We start from the raw sequence: 12,337 nt of genomic DNA on the forward strand, positions 1-12,337 counted from the left end.
GCCTTGTGGCTGACAGTGGGAGCAGCTCACACTTTGTGAGATCTTGCCGGTCACACTTTGTGAGACCGATCCCTTTACTTACATTTTCTCATTTTATTCTCACAGCAACTCTTTTCAGGAGGTACGGGTTTTCCCCCATTTTATACAGACGAGGAAGGAGAAAGATGGAAAGGTTAGGTGCATCTCCTGCGGTCCGTTAATAAGTGGCTGCGCTGGGGCTCGAACGGAAGCCGTCCTCCCCCCGAGTCTGCACCGTGGCAGATGCTGCCGATTCATTAAAACTCGACGGGAGACGTTCCTCGGGAGATAAATGTGACCTGGGATTCTGGAGGGAGGAATCTGGGGGCTCCTCCCCGTGGTGCAGATGTCAAGGAAGACCTTACCCTGAGAGCAAGGCGGCCTGGGAGGGAGGCAGGGCCCCGTGGAGTGGCCAGGGCAAGGTTCATTTCAGGTCAGACCTGCGGCTCAGGCCGCGGGTCCCCCGGCAGCTTGTTGGCCGTCGGGCGGGAAGGCCAGTAGGACCTCGGAGCTCCTCCACCTGCTCGCCTGTCCTTTCCAGTCCAGCCCCTCCGCACCCCCACTCCACGGCCCTGCGCCCACACTCATTGCCCCTTTTGATCTTTGCTCGCTGCCACCGCACTAGGCTTTTCGAACGTGCGCAGTGCTTAGGGCCCGCTACTGTCGTCGGCCTCCTGTCCTGCATTAATGACAGACCGCTGCATGGGGTTTCTGTTTATTTTCTGCCGACACTGTTTATGATGTCCGTATTAATATTTTCAGTGCTAACACATTCAGTTTCACTGCTCTATGGTATCCCAGTTTCTGAACACATCTATAAATATTTAATACTGCTAGAAAATGAGGTTGTCTTTATTTGTTGCTATTAGAATACTGAAACTGTGCTTCTGTGCTAATGTCTCTCTTCTGACATCATGTGCCTGCGTGTAATAAACCTAGGAGTGGACTTTCTGGGCCGTAAGATGGTCACGTCTGCAGCTCTCTACGATGCTTACAGATTATTGTTCAAAGTGTCTGCATTGAATTATATTTCCACTAGTTGTGTCGGAAAAGCATGAAGCACATGTTTTTTTTCTCCCCAATATTTTTTTATTTTTTATTAATTTTTCTCCTAATGCTAGTTTTTTAAAAGATTTTATTTATTTATTTTTAGAGAGGGAAGGGAGGGAGAAAGAGAGAGAGAAACATCAATATGCGGTTTCTGGGGGCCTTGGCCTGCAACCCAGGCCTGTGCCCTGACTGGGAATCGAACCTGCAGCACTTTGGTTCACAGCCCACGCTCAATCCACTGAGCTACGCCAGCCAGGGCTCCCCAATATTTTATAATCACGAAATCTCAGTTGGAAGTATCGCTATCATTTAGTGTTGATAACAATATCACTTAATAATCTAATAAAGGCACTTAAGTTGCACCAAAAAACATACGTAAGAAAAATAATTGTCTTGATCCTGTAAAAAAACAGAAGGAGGCAGGATAGCTTTTTCTAAACAGAAGAATCCTAAATAATGTATCAGTAGAAGGCGTGAAGCAAACAGAAACATCAACATGTGAACGACAGAGTACGGCTGCAGGCAAGATCCACTGATAAAACCAAAATTAATGGGCAGTACCTCAAGGAGAAACAGGATGTGCACGTACCTGTGTGTATTCCCCCCCAGATATTTCCTAATTACTGTGTGGTTTTAACACCTGGCGTTCATTTCCACAGATTCTTTGATACCCCTCCTCCAGGAGATGGGGCTTAATTCCCTTGCTTGGGTGTGGGCTGGACGCAGTGGAGAAACCCAGCAGACACGGCGGTCACCCAGTGGTCGAGGGCAGCGTCCCCTGACAGGTGACCGTGTTGCTGCCGTGCTGCTCTGGCAAGGACACCACGCTTCCGTGGTGTTTCTCCCCAAAACGTACAGCGCCAGCCTAACCGTGAGCATTCACAAAACGAACACGGATTGAGGACATTCTACCAAACACCCGACAGGTGCCCTTCACGTGTGCCGAGGCCGTGAACACAAGGACGTACTTGAGAGGCTGGGGTGGGTCGGAGGCGGCGAAGGAGGCTCGGGGAACAGGCGCAGCATGCTGTCCTGGGTTGGGGCCTGGGAGGGAGACCGGACGGGGAAACTGGGGAGATGTGAATGACCTGTAGCTTCGGCGATCGTACGGGGCCAGTGTCCGTTTCATCGTGTTGGTGAGTGCGCCACAGCTGCCGTGTGAGTGCCGCCGTTTAGGGAAGCTAGGCGAAGGGCACGTAGGAACACGCTCAGTGCTGTCTTCGCCACTTTGTGTGTAAGTCTGAAGTCGTTTCAGAATAAAAAAAGTCGTGGGAGATCCAGCGAAGGATGCATAACAAGTGTGTATGTTTATATGGTTCCTGTGACCAGGGAAAACATCAAAATAACTAAGTTATTGTTCTGCAAATAAAACTTCCCATTATTCCATGTAGACTCAGTACAATTTGTGAGTTGGGTGTTTTTCCGTTTTATTTTTTGTTTGCTTTTTTTAGGTTGCTAATTTATTTGCAGTTCCTGTAGGTCTTACTGTTTTAAAGTATCTCATTGCTGTGTACTGAGGAAATAAATGTCTCCTGAGGGTTCATGCCTTTTCATTAAGTTTTATTTTCAGAACTGCTACGTGCTAAGCATTTACTTCTAAACAGTAGTGTCTGTACCATGAGGGATGCAAAAGGTGGTGTTGATTGCTTTTTTGTTTCAGGGATTTATGGCGCTTTCAGCAATAAACACTGCTGTCAGTAGACAAACTCGAAACCTTACGTATTTACAAGTCTTGTCAGTTTGACAATTTGCTCCCAAAGCACCTGGGTCACTCCTGTGTGTTGCCCCGTACCTGGCATCGATGTTTGCCAAGCACCGACTCGTGAACTTGACCCCCCCTTCAGCCAGCATGTTGTTAGCTGACTCCCGCTTTGGACCTGCTCGGACCGGGAGCCGTCTCCAGGGGTTCTGGAGTAGAACCGCTCGAGAGTATAACCTGTGACACGGAAACATGACTCAATTAGCTTTCAGGCACCGTCGTCCTATTCTCAGGGTAAGGGATACGGTCATATCCTTCCTCATTCTATCCGTGGACTCTTACGCATAACTGAAATGAGTAGTAGGAAGTGCCAATAGTTATTCAGGCACTTTTTGTTGTCGTTGTTCATGTGTTTGTTAAGTTTTATATAGTGCTGAAAATACAGAGATTTTAAAAATGTTTCACAAATTTATTCTTAACTGGTACCTATAATCTTAGTCATGTTGAAAGCATGCTTTGTTCATAAATACCTGAAAGCGTACTTTTTTCGTTTAAATGCCTGACATTGCTTATCTGGCATCGCGCTGGGTTTCTTCTCCTTCTCTGGCCACATTCCGACTGGCCCTTTAGACTTCCGTCGGCTCCCTGGTCCCTGAAACCGGGAGCCCGTGCTCCTTGGTGCTCCTTGGTGCTCCTTGGCCTCGGCGTCCGAGAGCCGCGTCCTCTCGTGCTGCCTTCCCTCCAGCCCCCCTGCGCTCGTCCCCACTGCTCCCCACGGGGCATGGGCCCCCCAGGTTCTGCCGCCTCACTCGTGGTTCTCTCTGCCTCCCATGTCCTGCCCACCCGCTGTGCAAAGGGCACACCTCCGCTCCCAGCCTGGGCCGACCCGACCGCGGCCCCTGCCTGCGCCAGTGGCTCCAGCTGGGGACCAACTGCTCTGTGTTCCACGACACTGACGGTCCTCGCCTTCCTCTTAGAATCTCTGCTTTTTATCTGTTGGTTTAGCTGTCTGTGTCTCATCATTGAGACTCCATGGGTGGAGGACATTTGAGTGCACAAGATCACACATTCCAGGACAACTTATAAAATGCTTACCCACCTGCAAAAACTGCCCTCTGCCATTTTTCCCACCGGCTCCACCCACGCACCCACCCCAGGGCTCCACCTGCAGACCCTAGGTGGGGCGCGCCTGCCCGAGGGGGCACTCAGGACAAGTCTCCCACCCCCCAGCCCCAGCGCAGCTTTAATGTCCCCGGAGTGTGTAATTTGTATTAATAAGTGTACTCTTGAAAATGCCCTCGCTCCTGGAATAACGGAGGGCCGGCCATTATTCACACGGGAGTCTTTTTTAGCGTTTTCAGTACGGACTCGGGCCACGACTGGAGGTCAGAAAGGGCCTTGGCCGTGTGGGACAATGAGGTCAGTTTAAAAACTTCCGGCCGGCAGGGACCAGGGACCGGCGCTAACGAGACGCTGCAGCTTCCTCGTGTGGGAACCGCCTGGCGGCCCCGGTGCCCAGAGGCACTAGAGTGGCGGCAGTCACGGTCGCTGCTGCACATGGCCACTGCCAGGCTCCGGCCGGTGCCATTTGTGGGGGCGGTCCTGAGAGTGTGACCCAGGAGGGCGTGCTGTTCCCAGACAGAACTTAACCCTCGTTTCCATTCAGCCAAAAGAGAATGATGAATAAATTCTCTCACCGAATTAGTTTTAAGTTCTCGATTGCTCATGCCGTGCCAGAGGGCCTCTTTGTGGTTCTTCCCGGCCTCCGTAACTTGGCCAGGCATTAGCAGTGGAAGAATGGAGGCTCTCCCTGGGCGGAGTTCAAAAACAGAATAATTTAGGACCCCCCTGAGGCCTGTGCAGTGGGAAGAAGTTCCCTCACATGATGCATATTTCATGCTGAGGTTGTTTACCACTTCTAAATTTAGAACGGCAGTGCATTTCCTATCAGGAGGTTTAACCCGAGGACCTCGGAGGCCAGCTTTTATTTCAGGTGCTGGTTTTTAAAATTCAGAGGAACTATAACCATTGTAACAACGTTTGCTTACCGCAGTGTGCTTAACTCGGAATCCTGCTTTTGTAAAGTATCAGTTTAGCTGATTATCCTATAAATGCCCTCTTCAAATGAGTTGCGCGTCGGGGAATATTTGCTTGAGAAGGAATGCAAGTGAATCAGGTGAAAGCCATTTCCCCCAAGAAGGGGTTCTTGGCTACCTCTCCTAAAACTAGTTTTTTGACTCATTAATTTTCTTTGTTATCCCTGGCTTTGGATAGGAGATTGTCATTTATGGAGCTTATGACTATTTTAAAATTAGCATCAAATGTAGTTTTCAGTTGACCTCATACATCTGAAGGCTATGCCTTGCATAAAACGTCACATGTAATAAAGAGATAAATATTTGTTTAAATAGAAACTAAAATGTATAAAGCATGTTTGGAACAACACTCTAAGGCCGGCAAACTAGTGCTTCAAGTCATTTGCTGTCTAGACAGAGGAGAGCGGCAGGGACTGTTGAGGGGTGTCTTGAAACACGCTGTTTATTACACGCAGGTTCGTGCTGAAAAGAAGCCTGCAAACATCCCGGAAATTGAGCAGTCATCGTGAGGTTCTTATGTGTCAGTCACGTATTGGCTCAATTCTAGTATCAATTTTAAGGCGTATTTCTCTCTCGTGTCCAGACGATGGTTCTAAAGTACGGTGGGTAGGCATGACGTGATTTCACAGTGGGTTTCTGAAGAGCGAAGCGTCTCACAAGACTGGCTGCTCGGCCTTCGGGGTGGTAATGGGAAACAGAGGGCTGAGTGTTGGTTGCTCGGTTTTAAGAGCGAAGTCAGTAGTTCTCAGTAGAGCGCTTGTGGTGAATGTTTAGAAACATTTGCATGTGCTGGCTTACTTGTATGGTCTGCAGCTGCATTTTACTCCAGAGCTTGTAAATTCTGTGACATTCACCAGCCACCGCCTTGAAGAAAGGCGGGTCTAGTCGGAGAAAGAAAAACTACCCACCTAACTTTCATACTTAATATTCTTTTTTTTAATAAAAGTTGTTTCTTTTTTTTTTTAGAAAATAATTCTTTTTTTAAGATTTTATTTATTTATTTTTAGAGAGGGGAGGGAGGGAGAAAGAGAGAGAGTGAGAGAAACATCAGTGTGTGGTTGCTGGGGGCCGTGGCCTGCAACCCAGGCATGTGCCCTGACTGGGAATCGAACCTGTGACACTGTGGTTTGCAGCCCGCGCTCAATCCACTGAGCTACGCCAGCCAGGGCCATACTTAATATTCTAAGAGGAAGAGATATTATTTCTGCTTCTGAAGTTGACTGAGGGACTTTTCCAAAGACCATTGAACTGGCATTTTAACCTGTGCTTCAAGCCCGTGGGAAGCCACAAGAGAAATCGTTAACTGCATCCTATTAAATTCCTTAAGCAAGAGACCCAAGCGCTTCTCATGGATTGAAATACCTTCTCTGCCTCTAACTCAGTGCTTGTCCTCCGCTCTCCAGGAGCACTTCTGGGCAGGAGACGCCCAAGTGCGTGCAGCGCCCTGCAGTTCTGCCAGGGGCCCATCTGAGACCATCACCTCCTGGTACTGAGAACCATCGCTTAGAGTATGTTGAAGTTGATTTGCTTTTTTTAAAAAAAAAAAAAAAACCTCTTATTTAATTAAGCAAGGGAGTTAAAGTTTCTAACTCATTCCGGTTCTCTGGGACAGAAAGAAGATGTCCCTGGCAGTGACTGATGTTACACTTTAATAAGACAATTTAGTAGACCAGTTGAATATCATCAAAACCAGCAATGTGTGTATGTATTAACATAAAATTTTTAGGGACAATCCTATGCAGTATGTACACATGACAATATTCACACTTAATTATGTCTGTTTTGTATATATGTAGATTTCTGAGAATTCTTCCTGTGCTCCTTCTTGGTGATATATTCCCATAGACATTCTGCTGTCTCTGCCCCCCGACCCCCCCGTCCCACCATGTTGAATCAGGAGCATATCTGTGGTCTGCGTCAACTCCTAAGTGTTTTCTCTCGTCAGAGTCCGCCACGACCGTTACTGCTCCCCCGGGGCATCTCATCCGAAGCCCAGTGCGCTCTCGTGGACTTGTCACTGGGTTAGAATGAAAAGTTTACGTGGGCAGAGGGTGGAGGGTCGATGGTTACAGAGACAAGTCTGTGCAGAAACGTTAGGTTTTAGAGTAAAGCAGCCTTTACTCTAAGCAGCCTTTCTTTAAGGCATGGAGGTAATAAATAAACGGACCATTAGCGGTAGGAGTTGTGTATTACTTCGAGTGTGCCGGAAAGTGTTCCGTATTGTGAGTGATGTCGGATGTTGAAAACCCAACTTACTCGCAAGATTCTGCCAAATCAGATGGCCGTGTTAAAGTGCTGAACCTACTGCACGGGAGCCCGTGAGTTCTCTGCCTTCCCTGGCCCTCGGTCGGTGGAGAGGCAGATGGAAGCAGTGCTGTGGGGCAGGGGGCCTCCAGCCCCTTGGAAGAGCCCTCCCTGCCATTACCTGAGCTGCCAGTGTCCCCGCAAGATCAGTGGCAGCGCCGTGGCTTGGAGGTGCCTGGGCTGGAATGAGATGCAGCGAGGTCTCTCTCTCCTTCACACGCCCGCAGATCTGATAGCACTTAGAAAAGAAGCATCGAGTCGGTGCCCTGCTGACTAAATTGTCCTCCGGAGGAGTATTAGTTACAGAGCTTCTTTGTTAACTAGGCTGGATGTTTCAGCCACTGCTGAACTTCTTCATTACTATGTTGTGAGACAGCTATCGGTACGGATGCCCTCAGCATCTGCGGGGTGGGAGTATTTCTCTGTGATTTACATATGAAAGTTCCGTGTGTGCATAACAGCAACACAGAAATTACGTCTTTTTATTACTCTGCCGTTGCGCGGACGTCTAGTCAGCACTGCGGTTCTGATGACACGTGAACACGAAGAAAGCCGCCGTGTCTCTGTGCTCCTCTTGGTACCTCCTTGGTCAGCCTGTTGGGTAACAGGAGTGCCCCCGTGCCTCTGCTGCTTGAGTGGGGCTCGCGTGGCCCCCGCCCGGGCCGCTCTCCGCCCGTGATGCGGAATTTTAAGGGAGAATAGGGAAGGGACTCGTAGGTCGTGTGGAGAACTTTAAAAAGTGACAATTTGTGTTTTTTAAAATGAAAAATGATTCGCAAAAACTTATTTAACTTCAAGTAATGATTTTTTTTTAATTTAGTCTTTTCTTAGTTTAATTCTATATGTAGTCTATTAGAAGATAATGGCTTTATATCTAGTTTTCAACCAATTTTTTTCTCTAAAGAAGCATGAAAAGCCCATTTCCTCCCAGCTGATTTTTGCCTGATTGCCCCTTTGTTTATTGGTGATAGCACATTCGTTAGGTGTTGGAGAGCGTGTCTCCACATGGAGCCCCTGCCCGCCCACCCACCCTGATGGGTAGGGGGGTCCAGTCAGTCCCACCGCGGAGAAGCGCACACACTTCCTGATGTTCCAAGGGTCACCGTGCAGTTCGGCTGGGGCCGCATTGCCCTGGTTCCCAGAAGGCAGAGGGCGTGGCCGTCAGCCACGCGGACACACCTTGCTCTCTGACTCGGGGCCCTGCATCCTTTTCCGGGGAGGGCCCGGGAGCACGCACCTGAGCTTGCAGGCCACGGGGCCTCTGTCACAACTGCTGTCCCTTGTAGCCCCAGAGCAGCCACAGGCAGAGAAATGGCTGCAGCTACATTCCAGCAAAACATTATGAACTCCGAAATTTGAATTTCAGGTATATTTCATATATCACAAAATACTACTTTTTTTATTTTTGTATTTTTTTGAGTCATTTAAAAATGTTTGGCTTGTAGGCAGAGCAAATACAGGTAGGGTCCGGTTCTAGCCCAAGGGCCACATCCTGCAGTGTTGCGCCTTAAAGAGCTGTGCCCCAGTGTGCCCCTGTGCACGGGGTTAGGGAGGGACTGCCGTGGAGGCAGGACCCGCGCTGCCACATGCCCACACCCAGGGAGTGTGTGTGTGTTCACACGCGTGTGCTCGCATGCATTCGCATGCGTTCCCTTCTGTGAGCCCAAGTTCTGTCTCCGGGAACTCAGAGAAGCGCCTGGAGTGCTGGCGTGTGAATACTTTCTACGCCGTGTGTAGCGTGTTACACGCTAGATCACTTCCTCTGTTTCTGCTGGCTTCGCAGAGTTGTGTTTTGTGGGAAAGTCTGGTTCCAGCTACTCCAGCCATCCAGTTAAGTACAGTGACTCACCAGCTGAGTGTGTGCAGAGTCACACGTGTCGTGTGTTCTGAGATGTTCATGGAGTGTTTTTCTCTGAGTTCTGAAGATACAATTCAGTTTGCCCCTTTTTACTTTGAAGGTGTAATGATAGTTTCTGTAGGGCGGTATTTTCAATCTGCCCTGTTACATTTGTTATTTGTAAGCACAGTTATGTGGCATGGAGGATTGTACTCCATTTTACCTGGAAAGGTGGTATTCTTAGACCAGGAAATGTTTGTTTTTCTGAAATACTCATTTTTTGTGAGATTTTTATCAGCTTTTTAGAATATGCATTTTTATGTTATTTATTTATTTATTTATTTATTTATTTATTTATTTATTTTTAGACGGAGGGGAAGGGAGGGAGAAAGAGAAACATTAATGTGTGATTGCCTCTCATGTCCCCCCGACTGGGGACCTGACCCACAACCCAGGCATATGCCCTGACTGGGAATTGAACTGGTGATCCTTTGGGTCTCAGGCTGGCACTCAATCCACTGGGCCACACCAGCCAGGGCTAGAATTTATTATTTTTTAATATTTTATTTATTTATTTTTAGAGAGGGAAGGGAGGGAGAAAGAGAGAGAGAAACATCAATGTGCGGTTGCTAGGGGCTGTGGCCTGCAACCCAGGCATGTGCCCTGACTGGGAATTGAACCTGCCACACTTCGGTTTGCAGCCTGTACTCAATCCACTGAGCTACGCCAGCCAGGGCTAGAATTTATTTTTTAATCATTGGCAATTTTGATGTTAGGAAAAGAGAAGTTAATTCTATAAAATGATTATGTGCTTCCCAGGAGACTAGGATCTTAGTCCTGAGTTTGCTTTGTGACATCGTGGGTGCCCTGTAACCAGCTCTGCTTTACCCAGCCCCTTCTGTCCTTCCTGTCTGGATTCAGTCTTCAAAGCCTAAGCACCTTCCTGCACTTGTTTTCAAAGCCCTCGCTTTAGAAGTTGCCAGGAATAAGCAGTGAGGAAAATTGGCATGAATGCAGCTGAAAGAGGGGAGAGTGCTGGTGTGGACCGAAGGCCCCTTGGACACAGGGGTGTGTCTGACTCCATGCCACACTCCGTAGTCCTGGTTATCCAGACGGAAATCTCGGACACTGCAGCACGGCCCCCGGGACTCGCGCCGTACCTGGCTGTCGGCCTCCGCTGTGTTTGCAGACCCAGTGACAAGGGAGGCCAGTCCTGGCGGCAGGCCAGCCCTGACTCACGGAGCACCCACGGGTGGTGGCACCAGGCCGGGCCTGGGCGCCACAGCGGGGAGGGAGACCAAGCCAGCCTCTGCCCTCCCTCCAGCCATTCTGGAGCACGCGGAAGACTCCTTTCCTCCTGTCTCCTCTCTCTCCTCCCTCCTTCATCTTCAGCAGGTGCCCTGTGCCCCCAGTCGTGTGACCTTCAACCGTAACTTTGACTCTGAGCCTTAGTTTCTGTATCTGTCAAATGGGGGTTTTAGTAATTGTCTTAGAGGGTGTTATGAACAGTTTAGATAACATTAAAATTGTGTAGCTTAAAATTGTTTTAAAAGTAAGGCATGACATTAGGATTCATTCTACTAACATAACTGCAAAGGGATTTATTTTCACAATACCATAAAAATACATGTATCATGCATGCCTTGGCTGGGTGTCTCAGTTGGCTAGTGTGTCATCCTGTGCACCAGAAGGCTGTGGGTTCGAAATCTGGTTGGAATGCGTACAGGAGGCAATCAATCTATGTTTTACTATCACATCGATGTTTCTCTCTTCTCTTCTCAATAAGCATGTCCTTGGGTAAGGATTTTTTTAAAAAATACACATACTCCTATTTTGTTATAATGTCATTTATGTAATTACTTAAAATGTGGTAATTTTTCACCGCAAGCTTTGGTTAAAATGTTGACTGCTGTTACATTGCAGCCTCCTAGTTTGGAGTTCAGACAGTCCTCCAGTGTTGACTTTTAAATGAAAAGCTCCAAACCTATAGTTGCCAGCTAGGGAAGTGGTCATTGGAGCGTCAGGCTTTCCACTCAGATGGTCCGTCGTCACCTAGCGGCTGTGCCTGGTGGCTCTTTGAATGGTTTGCTGGACAAGGGGCTGGCAGCTTAAACTTGCAGGGGTGTCCAACCTTCTGGCGTCTCTGGGCCACACTGGAAGAAGAAGAGTTGTCTTGGGCCACACATCATAGTACAGTGTGACACGTCATCACAAAAAATCTCACAATGTTGTAAGTAAACACGGGTTTGTGTTGGGCCGCATTCACAGCCATCCTGGGCCACTTGCAGCCCGTGGGCCACAGGTTGGACACCCCTGGCTCAAGGCAATGCTGTCAGATGGTTTTGTGGAGTACAACTTCATTCATTTTTTAAGGATAGATCAGCTCTTACAGGGTCAACTTACAAGAGACCTCATCGAAGTTTTCTAATAACAAGTGGCCGTGTTCTGAATCTCGGGTGTTATCTAGAAAAACTTCATTGCTGAAGGGGATGCTGTCACGATTTTCAAATAGTTTTGATCGGGTAGTGATCCAAATACACGGTGTTCTCTGTAAACACACGCGGTTTCTTTCTTCCTTCCTTCCTCAGGACCTGTCTGGCTCCATCGATGACCTCCCCACGGGAACGGAAGCCACCCTGAGCTCAGCGGTCAGCGCGTCCGGGTCCACGAGCAGCCAGGGGGATCAGAGCAACCCGGCCCAGTCGCCTTTCTCTCCACACGCGTCCCCGCATCTCTCCAGCATCCCCGGGGGCCCGTCGCCGTCTCCCGTTGGCTCTCCGGTGGGAAGCAACCAGTCACGGTCAGGCCCGATCTCGCCCGCGAGCATTCCAGGTACCCCTCTCTGCATGACCGGCGCTTTCCTCTGCAGCACGTGTGTGTCAGTAGCAACACACACTCCTGTACATTTTTACTATCTAAAAATTCAGTGATGGAACCACATATCAGGACCATCACTTTGTGAATTGTTTATCACCAAAGCATGCCAGAGTTCCAGTTCTAAAAGATACTCAACTACTCAGTATAAACACCCAGTTTGTAAAATCACCAATCACTCTGGTACCTCCAGTTTGCACGTTTTCCTGAACTTGTGCCAGAAAATTGTTTATTTTCTCTTAGCATATATGTTGTGATGATTCTTTTAAATAAGATCTCTGTTGGTAAGTGCCACTGAGGTGAGATTGTTGACAAGTATTCACCTTAGTTTGTATGGTTCCACCTAATTTATACCGTGGCACTTAGTTTCTAAAATATGTTTAGTATTTGTACTGATCAGTGTCTCAACTTGCTGACACATGTTCAAGACCCTGTTGCTGATACAGACGTGACCTTCTA

At 48.4% G+C, this 12,337-nt stretch overlaps 1 protein-coding gene across 9 annotated transcripts in view; it reads left to right on the plus strand.

Annotated features, from left to right (window-relative positions):
- The window catches only part of ARID1B (AT-rich interaction domain 1B), a 395,667-nt gene that overhangs the window by 271,139 nt on the left and 112,191 nt on the right, over positions 1-12,337 (plus strand). For all 9 annotated transcript variants that reach the window (XM_045844119.1, XM_045844124.1, XM_045844125.1 and 6 more), the window contains one exon: positions 11,593-11,836. In XM_045844119.1, coding sequence (XP_045700075.1) covers positions 11,593-11,836 — 244 coding nt within the window. The remainder of the gene's footprint in view (positions 1-11,592; positions 11,837-12,337) is intronic.

The sequence above is a fragment of the Phyllostomus hastatus genome, unplaced genomic scaffold (genome assembly GCF_019186645.2).
Source record: "Phyllostomus hastatus isolate PE091 unplaced genomic scaffold, TTU_PhHast_1.1 phas_contig_40, whole genome shotgun sequence".
NCBI classification, from domain to species: domain Eukaryota; kingdom Metazoa; phylum Chordata; class Mammalia; order Chiroptera; family Phyllostomidae; genus Phyllostomus; species Phyllostomus hastatus.